At 40.9% G+C, this 12,816-nt stretch overlaps 1 protein-coding gene across 4 annotated transcripts in view; it reads left to right on the top strand.

Annotated features, from left to right (window-relative positions):
• Positions 1–12,816, top strand: part of ARFGEF2 (ADP ribosylation factor guanine nucleotide exchange factor 2) — a 69,071-nt gene that overhangs the window by 31,373 nt on the left and 24,882 nt on the right. For 3 of the 4 annotated variants that reach the window (XM_019509889.1, XM_019509887.1, XM_019509886.1), the window contains exons 12-22: positions 73–212; positions 1,554–1,662; positions 3,090–3,291; positions 3,890–4,001; positions 4,670–4,875; positions 5,933–6,017; positions 6,104–6,272; positions 7,388–7,539; positions 7,931–8,059; positions 10,099–10,257; positions 11,820–11,967. In XM_019509889.1, coding sequence (XP_019365434.1) covers positions 73–212; positions 1,554–1,662; positions 3,090–3,291; positions 3,890–4,001; positions 4,670–4,875; positions 5,933–6,017; positions 6,104–6,272; positions 7,388–7,539; positions 7,931–8,059; positions 10,099–10,257; positions 11,820–11,967 — 1,611 coding nt within the window. The remainder of the gene's footprint in view (positions 1–72; positions 213–1,553; positions 1,663–3,089; positions 3,292–3,889; positions 4,002–4,669; positions 4,876–5,932; positions 6,018–6,103; positions 6,273–7,387; positions 7,540–7,930; positions 8,060–10,098; positions 10,258–11,819; positions 11,968–12,816) is intronic. The other variant, XM_019509888.1, reaches the window with a different exon arrangement.

The following is a 12,816-nucleotide window of genomic DNA, read 5'->3' on the forward strand; positions in this document are numbered from 1 at the left end:
GTGTGTGTGGCTTCATATTAGATTATGACATTGAATTCAACTAATCTTGGTTTCCTTTTTTTTTTTTTAAAGATGCCCAGTGTGTGGTGGATATTTATGTTAACTATGACTGTGATTTAAATGCTGCTAATATTTTTGAGCGCCTTGTAAATGACTTGTCTAAAATTGCTCAGGGACGGAGCGGACATGAGTTGGGAATGACACCTCTCCAGGTAAGAGAGATCCTTGAAGACAATATAGCACTACTTTTCCTTTTTAAGACCTGCGTACTTTGTCATTTACTATTGCTGCTTCTGGTTGAGAGAGAAGCCAAATGACTGTAGCTGTGCTGCAATTGTATTATGTCATTAGGGTAGTAACCCTGTTTCATTTCCTAATGAATTGAGCTGGATAGAGGCCCAGTATATAGTGTGAGTACGTACATGTTCTGGCCAGTCCTTTTGTTAGGATGTGGATGGAAAATGTAATGCTTCTGTAAAGTGAGGCTTACCACACATGACCGAGACATTATCTGATTTTATTGCATGCTTCCCTCAGGAACGTCCTAGGTTAAGAGAGCCTTCGTTAAATGAAATGTAAGGCTTTGGTGTCACTAGGGTACCTCTACATCACAAAGGTGTTTGCTTTTTGTTTTTTTTTCCCCCCCACCCTCACTCCCCTTTAAAACAACACGTTCCCAGTCCTTAAAGGAATGATGGGGCACAACCTGTGGTTTTCCAGTAAGAGCACATGTATCCTTCCAATTACTGAAAGTAAACTATAGGGACCATTCAATGGTAGAACTCATCCTGGACATTACCACATCTCCCTGCCACAGTTGTAAAATCAGCAATATGTTACACTTACCTCCTTTTCTCTCTCTTTACTCCCCCTTCGGGTAAGGAATGAAAATAATGATCAGGATGTGTATTTGCAAAAGAACATAGTACAGTTAGGATGCATGTGCCTGTCTGTTTGTTTGTAGGGTTTTCTTTGGTTTTGTTTGTTTCCTTGAATTGTTTTTAAGCTGGAGGTGAACTGAGTTTGTAAGCCTCTTGCCGGTAGTATAATTGAGGTAAAAGGTAAGAAGTACTGTTAGAAACTTTAGATAACAGACCCAGTTCTGGTTGTTGTATCTGGATTCCCATAATCCAGCCTGGGCCACAGCAAAACATTGCTACTTAGAGCTCTGATATCCTTGCAGTGTTTTTCCTGCCTTCATGACAAAAGTGAATTGGGCTGTTCTAGTATTCCATCTAAAGTCTTAAAAATACCACTTGATCAACAGTTGCATGGTAACACAGTTGTCAGTTTGAGATTATTCAATCTTAAAAAAAACAAAACCTGACTTTAGACCCAAGTCGTGACAACTTTCTACTATTAAGACTCTTTATGTGAGTTTTGTTTCCTAGGATTTTCTTGAAGCAACTTATTTATGAGTAGGAATTTTTTAACTTGTTGTCCTGCTCTTTGTTTTAGATGTACTTTGTATTTCATTGTGCAGTGTTTAAGTCCTTTAATATCTCAACCTGGAACTGTTGGGTACAATTGACCTTTTTTTCTTTTAAATATAGGAACTAAGTCTGCGGAAGAAAGGTCTGGAGTGTTTAGTTTCAATCTTAAAGTGCATGGTAGAATGGAGCAAAGACCTTTATGTGAATCCCAACCATCAAGCCAGTCTTGGTGAGATTCTTTTTTTAAATTTACACCAATATTGTCTAGCGTGTAGCACTCTGATCAGTGGTGTATACTTGAATTTTCACAAAAACTTCTTGCTGTTTCACAGGAAGTGTTTGTACAGACAGGCTTTAAGGAGAACGGGGAAAATGGAGAGTATGGTTATAGAAATAAGATCTTGCAGTTACTTGGTTTAAGCATGCAGTTTCTTCCTGTAACTAACTAAGGTCATTCTTTCTTTTTTTTTCTCTCTTTCTGCTAGATGCAATAATAACATGGTTTTAGGTTCCTTGGGGCGTGGACTTTCCCAGATGTATTTTTAAACTGCACTTGTGGAAGCTTGTAAGAGTCTCAAGGCTTGTGCATTTCTATGAAAAGTGAAGTTTCTTGTCTACCAAGCCCATAGGGATTAAAAGCATAAATGGGGGGAAATTATTTTTCTTAGAAACAGAAGTATTGAGTTAAGCAGGAAATGGTATATATCTATAACACAAGTTAGGCTGTGCCTGTTGGACAGCCACCAGCCTGCTGTGTTTTGGGTGCTTCACTGAATCCATGTACTTTGCTTTAAGTATGAGCTGAGTACAGGCATAGCCTTTGACTGCCTTTCTATGAACACTTGTGACGCAAATGTTCTCTTCCCCCTTCTGAGTGCTGCGGCTTCCATGGTCCAAACGCCTACCCCCTGAGACTAGTACCAGCTCTCTCCAACTCCACAGGACTTCAGCATGGCCTTTTTTTCAAAGCTTCAACCTCATGGGCACTCTGGCTTACAGTTTTACTTTTTCAAAGAAAATATGATCGTGTTTGATCCCACCCCTTTAAGCTTCTCCAAATAGTGGAGGATCTTTTCTCCTGAAGACTCCTTGAATGACCAATCATACAATCCAGAAAGAAGTCCCTCTGATCTGAAAAATATGCCCCCTTTCTTTTGGGGGGGAAGGATTGCTTTTTTTTTTTTCCCTGCCATAAACTTCCTTTGAATTCCTTGTAAAAGCTTGTGCTAACACCTGGTTTCCATGTACTTCATCTGGAGATTTCCATTCCCTTAAACCAGTGGTTCTCAACCTTTTTTTTAATCTTAAGGCATCCTTGGAAAATACCAGCTCTTAGTTTTCACTTCTTTTGACTCTAGAAATGCAATAGAGCAATTCTCCCATTGCAGAGAACTCAAAGCCCACAACAGGTCAGAATCTTTGGGTTTATCTTGTGAATAATGTTGGTATACTTACCAGTGCTAACACTGTGGCATCCCATGGGACCCAAGAAAGGATCTCAAGGCAGTACAGCACCCTGATTTGAGACTTACTGCCTTAAATCATAACCCTCAGAGAAATGTTTTTGTGGGTTTTTTGGATACTCGCACTCACACAGTGATGTGAAATAAGCTAATTGCTTTTATCAGATCTCTCGTACTCTTTGTCTGTTCTCAGGTTCAGATAAACCTTCAGAGCAGGAAATGGGGGAAGGAAAATGTCTGGAAAGTGGAGGCAGAAGGAGCAGTGTAAGTTCCTTAGAGTCAACAGTGTCATCAGGCATTGGAAGTGTTGGCACCCAGACTTCTGTCCCAGATGATCCTGAGCAATTTGAAGTCATCAAGCAACAGAAGGAGATAATTGAACATGGAATAGAATTGTAAGTTTGGCTGTCAAGAAAATTTGAATGTCTGTTGGATAAATCTTTACTGTTACTGTACGTTCTAGGAAATACATGTCACATTTACAGCTTCAAGTGACAACTTTTTTTACTAGCTGTTGAAGCTAATGCCTGATATTACTGTAACCAAAAGCATGTGCCATAATTGCCTTTTTATGGTTTCTCCTCTTTGGGCTAATTCTGTCACAAAGGAGAAGAGCTTTTGGCATAAAAACGTGACTTTCAGTCTATAGATGAGCTCTTCTGCCATTCATGTTTACTTTGTGTTGTCAGCTAAATACAAAATCCTTTTTTTTTTCTTCGTAATGCATGCACTACATATGCTAGCATTTGGACAAGACAGGTTTTTGTTCTGACAAATCTTTTGATTGTCAGGACAATGACCCTTTCAGTATTGCTGACTTCAAATATACTTGGTGGGTTCTCTAGAATGACATAATTAATTATTATCCTTTGGATTTTTAAAAAATATATTTTTCCTTTCTTTAACTGTGAACCATTTATATTTTGAGAAACGATAGCTAAATTTAGACTACAGCTTTGCTTCTTTTTTTCTATATTGTGCCTATGTGAATAGGTTTAATAAAAAGCCAAAGAGAGGAATACAATACCTGCAGGAACAGGGAATGCTTGGCACTACAACAGAGGAAATTGCACAATTTCTCCATCAAGAAGAACGCTTGTGTTCTGTAAGATTGAATGTCATGTAAAATAAATTGGTTAATGTTGTTCTTGACACAACTTACACCTATGCCTCCAAGCAGCTCAGGCTGCTCTTCTCCATATTCCTTTCTTTCTTTGCCCTTTTTTATTCTTCTACCCTGACATCACTCTCCTGCTTTATACACTCCCTCCAGTTTTGTAGCACTCTTCTTTTGGGATGGGATTTTCCTGGTGTCTCTTAATGCTGTGGCTATAACTATGCTGACTCTGCACTTTTACTGGTATAGGAACATCATTATACTGTACAAGCAAATACTGCTAGTATAGATGGGGCTATAACAGCAAAGCAATGCATTTTGTACCAGTTGAAGGAAAACTCCCCTCCTTCCTTATCTCTTCCCCATATTGTTACCATTCCTCCATCCTACCCACTCAAAATGAATGCTTCTAATTTGAGTCGGTAGCTCAGTGGCGTTGGTTTCTAAAGGTGGTGCTAGTAAATGGAGTGACTGACCATGCAGAATACTGTACTTGGAACCTTCCATGTTCAGCAGTGGCACTGCCTGCAGTGAGCAGCATATCACAGTTTATAAAACTGGCTATAACTGTTATACCAATTACTTACTACAACATAAATAAGGTGCTAAAATTAGTTTGGCGTAGAATATTCATAACTCTCTTTTTCTGTGTTTAGACTCAAGTGGGTGAATTTCTAGGGGAGAATAACAAGTTTAACAAGGAGGTGATGTACGCCTATGTAGACCAGCTTGATTTCTGTGGGAAAGACTTTGTCTCTGCTCTGCGGATATTTCTGGAAGGTTTCCGATTGCCAGGTGAAGCCCAGAAGATTGATAGACTAATGGAGAAGTTTGCAGCTAGATACATTGAATGCAACCAATGGTAATTCAGTGTATAATATTGGATAAATACTCTATGAATGGCAATCTTGCTGGCAGTCTGTAGCTAATGGCCAATTCCCTCCCACTTGTAAGGCATGTTGGCAGGACCCTAGGGATAAGTTTTATGTTTTTTTGGGTTTTTTTTGGTTTTGATTTCTTTGGGGGGTGGGGTTTGCTGTTACTACCATGATGACCTAACCTGTGGCTAAATAGGAGAACTTGACTCCTAAGACTTTCCCATAAGATATTTTCTAAATTACTGTGAAGTCTTGACAGTATGGGCATTTCAGAGGAAGCTTTCTGATTATGTATCTGGGTACTAATTGATCAGCAACCTCTGGATACTTTAAGTGCTGTATATCCTGATAATCAACTTTCAACTGATCAGGTGCAAGACCAAAATTTGATCAGCATTACTTAAGAAAAGAAAAAATTAATAGGAGCATTAAAAATGTGACTTGTGAAGTAACTTGCATGTAATGACGCATTTTTCTACTTGCCTTCTGCCACTCGCCAAACATGCATATATGTGCCACTTTGATACAGACCATTTCACTCTAAACTTCTGAGTAATATAACTTGCTTCAATACGTTGGCACTGATTTAAGGCTAGATGTTAGTGTTGTGCCTCTCCTCCTGCCCCACAGATTGGTATTATAGTGTCTGTTCTTCTAGAAATAATTTTGAAAACCTTAAATGTCATACACTGGTGAGTAATCATATTTCTGTAAGTGCTTGCTGAATACAAAAACCTTGGAAGGATAGCAATGCGTATATTTTTTTTTTAAAAGCCTCTCTTAATGTAACTTTTTTTTAAAGCTTCTCTCTCCAATTTATTGGCTTTGTTGTAGCTTTCAGTAGATAAGTAGGAGCTGGCCCTATTTTTAGTGTTAATAATTTTAATATTGGAGACTAAAGTGATAGATTCCTTGTTGGATTCCCCGCACACCTCTTTTAAGAGTGTGCATCTTTCCTTCATATGCAAATGGAATGAATGATCCAGTTGAGATGGGCTCTAAAATCTGTTTTTGTGTGTTTTGTTTTTTTTGTGGTTTTAGGCAAACCTTGTTTGCTAGTGCTGACACCGCCTATGTTTTAGCATATTCTATTATAATGCTGACTACGGACTTGCACAGTCCTCAGGTAGGAAAAAACTACTTACATACCTGGTGCTAGGGCTCTTGAACTACCATTCAAAATCTGACATCTGCATTTCATCCTCTTGACAGGTAAAGAATAAAATGACAAAAGAGCAATATATTAAAATGAATCGAGGAATCAATGATAGTAAAGACCTTCCAGAGGAATATCTGTCCACCATTTATGAGGAAATAGAAGGAAAGAAAATCGCAATGAAAGAGACAAAGGAGTATGCAGTTTCAACCAAGAGTAAGCCAAGTAAGATTTAATTGGACGCTCAGATATAAAGTTCTGAGCTTCTTCTAATGACTGTCATTCAAGAATTAGCATGCTCTAATTCAGCTTTGCTAGCACTTCTATGGTACATAAGCAGCATCTGGGGGACACTTCAGCCACTGCTAAAATAGGGTCAATTCAGAAGGTGAAAAACACAGCAGGTGCTTAAGAAGCCAGCACCAAGCAACAGTTAAGATAAAGCAATGAAGAGTAATGTTACTATTCTGAGAATCAGAGGGGTGTTAAAATGCAGGAATATAAGTTGGCAGTTGACCTAGAGGAAATAGCTAGCAGTTCTCCTTGAAATAGTATGTGACTATTGCATATCGTACCCTACTTCCCAGTGGCACTTGACAGTTCAGAGGCTTACTGCTTGCTTGAAAGAGCTTGTCTCAATTGTTATGGTGAAAATAGAGGTTGGAGGTGATTAAATCATGTTTGCAGAGTCACCTTCTCTTGCCTAGAATAGGTGAGAACTTCAGGTGTGCAGCTGGAGTTGATGTACTATGCTCTGAATAACAAACTGGACATTAGTATTCGCTCTGAAAGAGAAGGGCCAGGCACTGAACCTCCAGCATCCATTTCCTTCGATAGGTAGGTGTTCCCTGTAGGTTCCCTATTCAGGTAATGTTTTTCTAGCTTAAGAAGTAACTAAAGTCACCAGCTGAGGAATTATGGTGACACAAAAGAAGTAACCAGTGATTTTAATAGCAGGATCTGTTTGATAGACCTTGGAGCAGAAACTGATAAACATGTTCATACTAACTAAATGAATATTTAAATAAAATGTGACTGCTGGTATTATAGGTTATAAAAGCATAATTTAAAGACCAATTTCACAGAAAATGTGGAGCACAAGGCATATTAAGGGAAGAACTGTATAACTGTCTTGTATCATCTAGTGGGTGAATTTCTGCATTAGGCAAGGCTTTGCCTTGTTCTGGAGACTCATGGAAAAATTCTTGAGTAAAATATTAACATATCCGAAAAAGTTTTCATAAGCTGCTGTTTATCAACGGTCTTCACTCGGCATCTGTGGTAGCTTAAGTCAGGAGTTTGACAGAATAATTTTATCTATTGTGTCATGTTCTCCTTAGATGTAGCCAATGAGAAGCAGCGACGGTTATTGTACAACCTGGAGATGGAACAAATGGCTAAAACAGCTAAAGCCCTCATGGAGGCAGTAAGCCACGCCAAGTCTCCTTTTACAAGTGCCACTCACCTGGAGCATGTCCGGCCCATGTTCAAAGTGAGTGCATGGAATTCTCTGTGTACCTTTTGGTAGGGCAAAAGATTTTCTTGAATCCGAAATGTGTAATTAACAAGGTGTTAGGACTCTCAGTGAGAGGTGCAGTGTATCTTTTTCTGATTATTTCGCTGGGGTGTTGCATGCTGCCATGCGAGTCAGACTCACGGATACAAAGAAAACAACTAGGAGCTTTGGGGGGGGAAATGGACCTTTTTCAGGGCAATGCCAATATATGGAGCTAAAGGAAAATAGCAAATGATACTGAGAAGAGCTTATGTAAATAGTTACATACCTGGTTGGCACTAGTTGCCTGCAAATTAGTAACTGCTTCTGGAAGAATTGGTTAGTCAGCAGTGAAAACTAAACTTACAAAGGCTTGTTTTTTGTCTAGCTTGTGTGGACTCCATTATTGGCAGCTTATAGCATTGGTCTTCAGAACTGCGATGACACAGAAGTTGCATCTCTCTGTTTGGAAGGAATACGATGTGCAATCAGAATAGCCTGCATTTTTGGCATGCAGGTTTGTATATAGTGGATCTGATCTGTGTAGATCTCTAGAAGCAAACATGACATCGGAAGAAAAAGGAATTTTAAAACTGATTATAAAATGGTGTTATCTCACAGCTGTATATAGTATAGAAGGGGATGACGTGTATTTTCCACTAGTCACCTCAAGCAAGTTAAAATAAAAAAATGACTTGTTGACTAGCAGAGCAGGTGGAATGTTTTGTCACCAGAAAGATTTTTTTTTTTTCATTTTGATGCAGTCTTGAGGTGTTGAATATTGTAAAATTTGTTTCTTTTTATTCTTAACTCTATCAGATGACCCCCGTTGATGGGGTATCTACTAAGATCACTTGTTAACTTGTCTCCAGTTCTTCCCTGATGACCAGGGAATAGAGACCTGCATGGGTATCGTATTTAAAGGTCCACTTCTGACCAGCACCTGATACTACAGATCTGGACCCAGACCTGCAGCCTGCATTAGCAACATCATTGTACCCAAGCACCAAGCCAATCTACTTTTAAGCAAACGTACAACCTGACCCAGACACATTTTTCTAATCATTCTGCTCAAGCTGCTGACAGACGTGGAAAAAAAATCAAACAAACCACACTTCTCTGGAAGAGGCAGTGCCTTAGTTCAACCCAGCTCCATAGTGTCTGTATAGATGGATGCTTCAGCTGGGCTTTTTGGTGCTTGTAGCTAAGCTGATTCAATTGGCTACTAGATATGGGGTCAGCAACACTCAGCAGGTGTGCCAGAGCACGGCATGTGAAGGCATTGTGCTCAGTATGCCAAATCTGGCTGGGCTTTGGGCAGCTGCTGCCAGCCACAGAGCCTAGGCTGCTTGCAGCAGGCGACAGAGAGGCTGCAAGCCTTGCTGTAAGCAGCCTGGGCTCTATGGCAGGCAGCAGCTGCCCAGAGCCTAGCCAGATGTGACAGGCAGCCGTGAGCCTAGAAGCAGCTGCACTGTGGTCTGGAGTCCCAGCCGACTCATTGCTGCGCATGCTTTGGGGATCAAAGGGCAGGATTTGGCCTGGTCACAGGGCTGGGGGAAGGTGCTCACGGGTGGGGGTGCTGTCATGAGGGCAGCTACCCCAGGCAGTCCCGGGGGAGGCCCCCACCTCCTGTGCTGAAGCTCCAGCAAGCTAGGTCTCTGCGTGTGGCCAGTGCCCAGTCTGCAGCAAGGAAGGGACCGGACTGCCCCGCCTCCCACCCCATGTCCTGTCCCCTTCCATGCCGTGTTCCCGGAGATGTGGCTGCAGCTGCTGCCAGTAGTAAGGCTGGGGTTCTAGATCTTGGTGCAGCCACTTGCAGGGGCTTGGCCAAAGCCCAGGTTGCTCACAGCAGACAGCTGCAAGCAGCTGCGCTGGGGTCAGAGCCCCAGACCTGTTAGTTGCTAGCAGCAGCTGCTTGGGGTAGACAGCAGGGAGGAGGCCAGGGCTGTGCTGCCACAACAAGCATTGGACCCTTTGCCGCTCCCCCACTGTCCAGCATGCCAGCATCCTCAAAGTCCAGGTTGCTGGGGGTTTTTTGGCACTTAGCCCAAAAATCATTGCTGACCTGTGTATTGGATAAAGGCCCCACTGAAGCACCCAATCCATACAGGCGTTGGACAAGCCAGCTCCAACTAATGTGATGCCTCTTCTGGGTATGAGTTAGACTTGGTATGGGGGCACACTGACTTTAAAGTGCTGGGGGGGAGATTTAAGCATGGGAGGGGAGTCGCATCTGTCAGTGAGGCTTATTCTGACCCGAGTCTAACCCGAAAATTTTTTTTCTGACCCACACCCAAACCGTAAAATGTGAACTAGTTCACATACCAATCTGAACCCGACATGCTTTTGCAGGTCATCTAAGGACACCTGTGGGTACCCAACTTGATTCAAGACTGCCAGGAAATACTCTACTATAATTGCAAAACTGTGTGAGAGGGGGTGGTGGGGAGGGCAAGAACGTGGTCAAAATAGGGGTGTCAGGAGGGTTTTGTGCAACACAGCATGGCTTTTTCTTCTATGCTTGCAGACTTGACTTTTCCCATTTCTGTATTCTAGCTTGAACGAGATGCTTATGTACAGGCCCTTGCTCGCTTTTCATTGTTGACTGCCAGTTCCAGCATTACAGAAATGAAACAGAAAAACATAGACACCATTAAAACACTTATTACAGTGGCTCATACAGATGGCAACTACCTTGGGAATTCCTGGCATGAGGTAAATGCTTGGATAGCTAGAGCACATGAAGACTTGATGTGCATCAATAGCCTCAACGTTTTGTTCATTTAGCTGTGTCCTGCTATTTGTACAATCTAGAGGATTCACAGCTTCAGCCCTGGGAAGCTTTACAGATTAAATCCCCCCTCTTACAGAAGTGCACACTTGTATCTGAATCTGCAGTGTCTGACAGAGATGTTTCTAACCTTTAGAATTGTGAAGGTTCTTAAAATGGGATCTGGGAGGCCAGTCCTGAGGTGTGTGAAGATTGTTAAAAATGCTCTCCTTTATGGGTATTAAGCTGTCATTACATTTTGAGAGAGAAGCCAACTTCTGAACCACTGAGTTTATCAAACATATTGACAAAAAATACTCTTAGTATATAATCCTCAAGTCTTCCTTCTCACCCTTTGGCAACTCCTACAAGGCAGCTTCCTTTGTCACTGCAGAAATTTCCAGGGAGAATGGGAAAACTGGCAGGATTAAACTTAATTTAATCTGAAAGCAAGACTACTGCAGTTTCATGCCTTCTCAACTGATTAGGTCAAAAATAAGATTCTCCCCCCACCTCAAAACAAGTCTTTGCTGATCAGGAGGATACAGATAGGAATCTTACTGGACCTTGCTGCAGATCTTTGTTTCAGCTTAACAAACAACAGAGAGGCTAGGTTTCAGCTTTAATGGCAACACAGAGGCTTAACTAGCTTGCAGGGTAACAGAGTGCATGCTCATGCTGTTGAGGGAATAAACTGTACCCAATCGGTACTGTTCCTTGTAAAATAAGCTTTTTAAATGAGGCAGTGAGGATGCCTTTGGGTGCCCTGGCACCACCCTAAAGCCCTGGGTTCTGGGCAAGCAGGTCTTAACAGTCCAAGGGATGCTCCTAACATCCTTACCACTTTGTTTCCATCTACAGAGCAGGCTTGTCTACTCGGCATTGCTAGTGAGAACTCCGCTGTGGGAATGACATTATCCTTTGTCTCTCTCGATCTGCCTTTTAAGGGCCCTGCTACATATTCAAGTTATAGCTGGATAGAAACCAGCTATAGAGTTGTTACGCATTTTCAAGCATTAACTCTTTATGGCTGGTTTGCTCTTTTTATAGCTGGATAGTGTGATAGCTGGATTTATTGTGTGATAGTTACTTTGCACGTGTGACTGGTCTAATTTATTGCACAGTTAACCAGTTAGTTGTGTAATATATGCAACACGTAGCAAGAGACCTAAGATTCCCCAAATCTAGCTGCAATTTTTAAGTAATGGGAGCCCACCCACGTACCCCTATGGGAAAGGAAATCCACTGGAGATTAATAAACCCAATCATTTACGTATTAAGCTGGGTTTAGCAGCTAGAGAACCAGGGGTTAGATTTCTAGCTTCTGATTTCACAGTTGTCACTGAATCATCATGATCCTGGTCATTTAGAATAACCGTATTTGCAATAACATTTGCCTACATCACAGAGGTATTGAGACGTAATATTAGTAAAATAATTTGACCTGTAGAATTCATAGTAAAAGATGGTGGTGTAGGTACTCATGTTGTTGACGCCTGCTTTTTAGATCTTGAAATGCATCAGCCAGTTGGAACTAGCACAACTTATAGGAACTGGGGTTAAAACACGATACTTATCTGGCTCTGGGCGTGAAAGAGAAGGCAGCATTAAAAGCTATACATCTGGGAGTGAAGAATTCATGAGCCTGGGACTAGGTAAGATTAATCTCTGACACTTTACAAGCTTGCATTTACAAGTAAATTAAATCTAAACACTTAACATGACAGATGATAAATGATACATTCCTTTGAAATGTTTGAAGCCGATTAAATATGAACTAACTGTGGAGAACAGTTTTACTATGTGATTTAATAAAAGGAGCCCACTGCTTCAGCTACTCCAGTAATGATTACCTAAGTATGTTCCAGCTGTTTTGAATTGGTTCTATGAAGTTACTTTGATAAAATTCCTAAATGTAATTGTCTGTAGAAAATTTTGAGGTTGTGGTTATGACTCTTTCAGATATAGCATGATATAGTTTTGTTACCAGTGTTAGTTTCCTTTTTTTCCTTTGTTTAGAAATAAAACTATTGTAACGATTAAAATCTCTTATGTACTAAACTTTTGATGGCACCTAGAAACTGTTTAGAATACAAGCATTTGCAAATTTCATACTAGATGCTAAATCCATTGTCCATCCTAGTCTGTTTTTTTTTTTTTTTATATTCCACAAAATGGGGTTCATGCACAGAGAACTATAGGGAGAAGAAAGTTTATTCATAGAAGAGATTAATATAGAAATAGCAGAGTGTTGTAACAGAAGCAGTAGCTACATCAGCATATTTGGGTAACTAAACTGCAGGTAACCAGGGTAATATCTCTGGGCACCTATACACATACTGGACATCTGTTCCAGTGTGTGCTAATTGGCACATGGTGTGGTCTTGATTAGTTGAGTCTACTGAAGTGTGCCAATTAACATGCTCCAGCAGCCTCCACATCATGTGTATTCAGTGTCCCTGCACTTCAAAATGGTGGTGAAGGGCGCTTTAGCTAAAGCTCGT

The sequence above is a fragment of the Gavialis gangeticus genome, unplaced genomic scaffold (assembly GCF_001723915.1).
Source record: "Gavialis gangeticus isolate Ggan-Ray unplaced genomic scaffold, GavGan_comp1, whole genome shotgun sequence".
Taxonomy (NCBI): domain Eukaryota; kingdom Metazoa; phylum Chordata; order Crocodylia; family Gavialidae; genus Gavialis; species Gavialis gangeticus.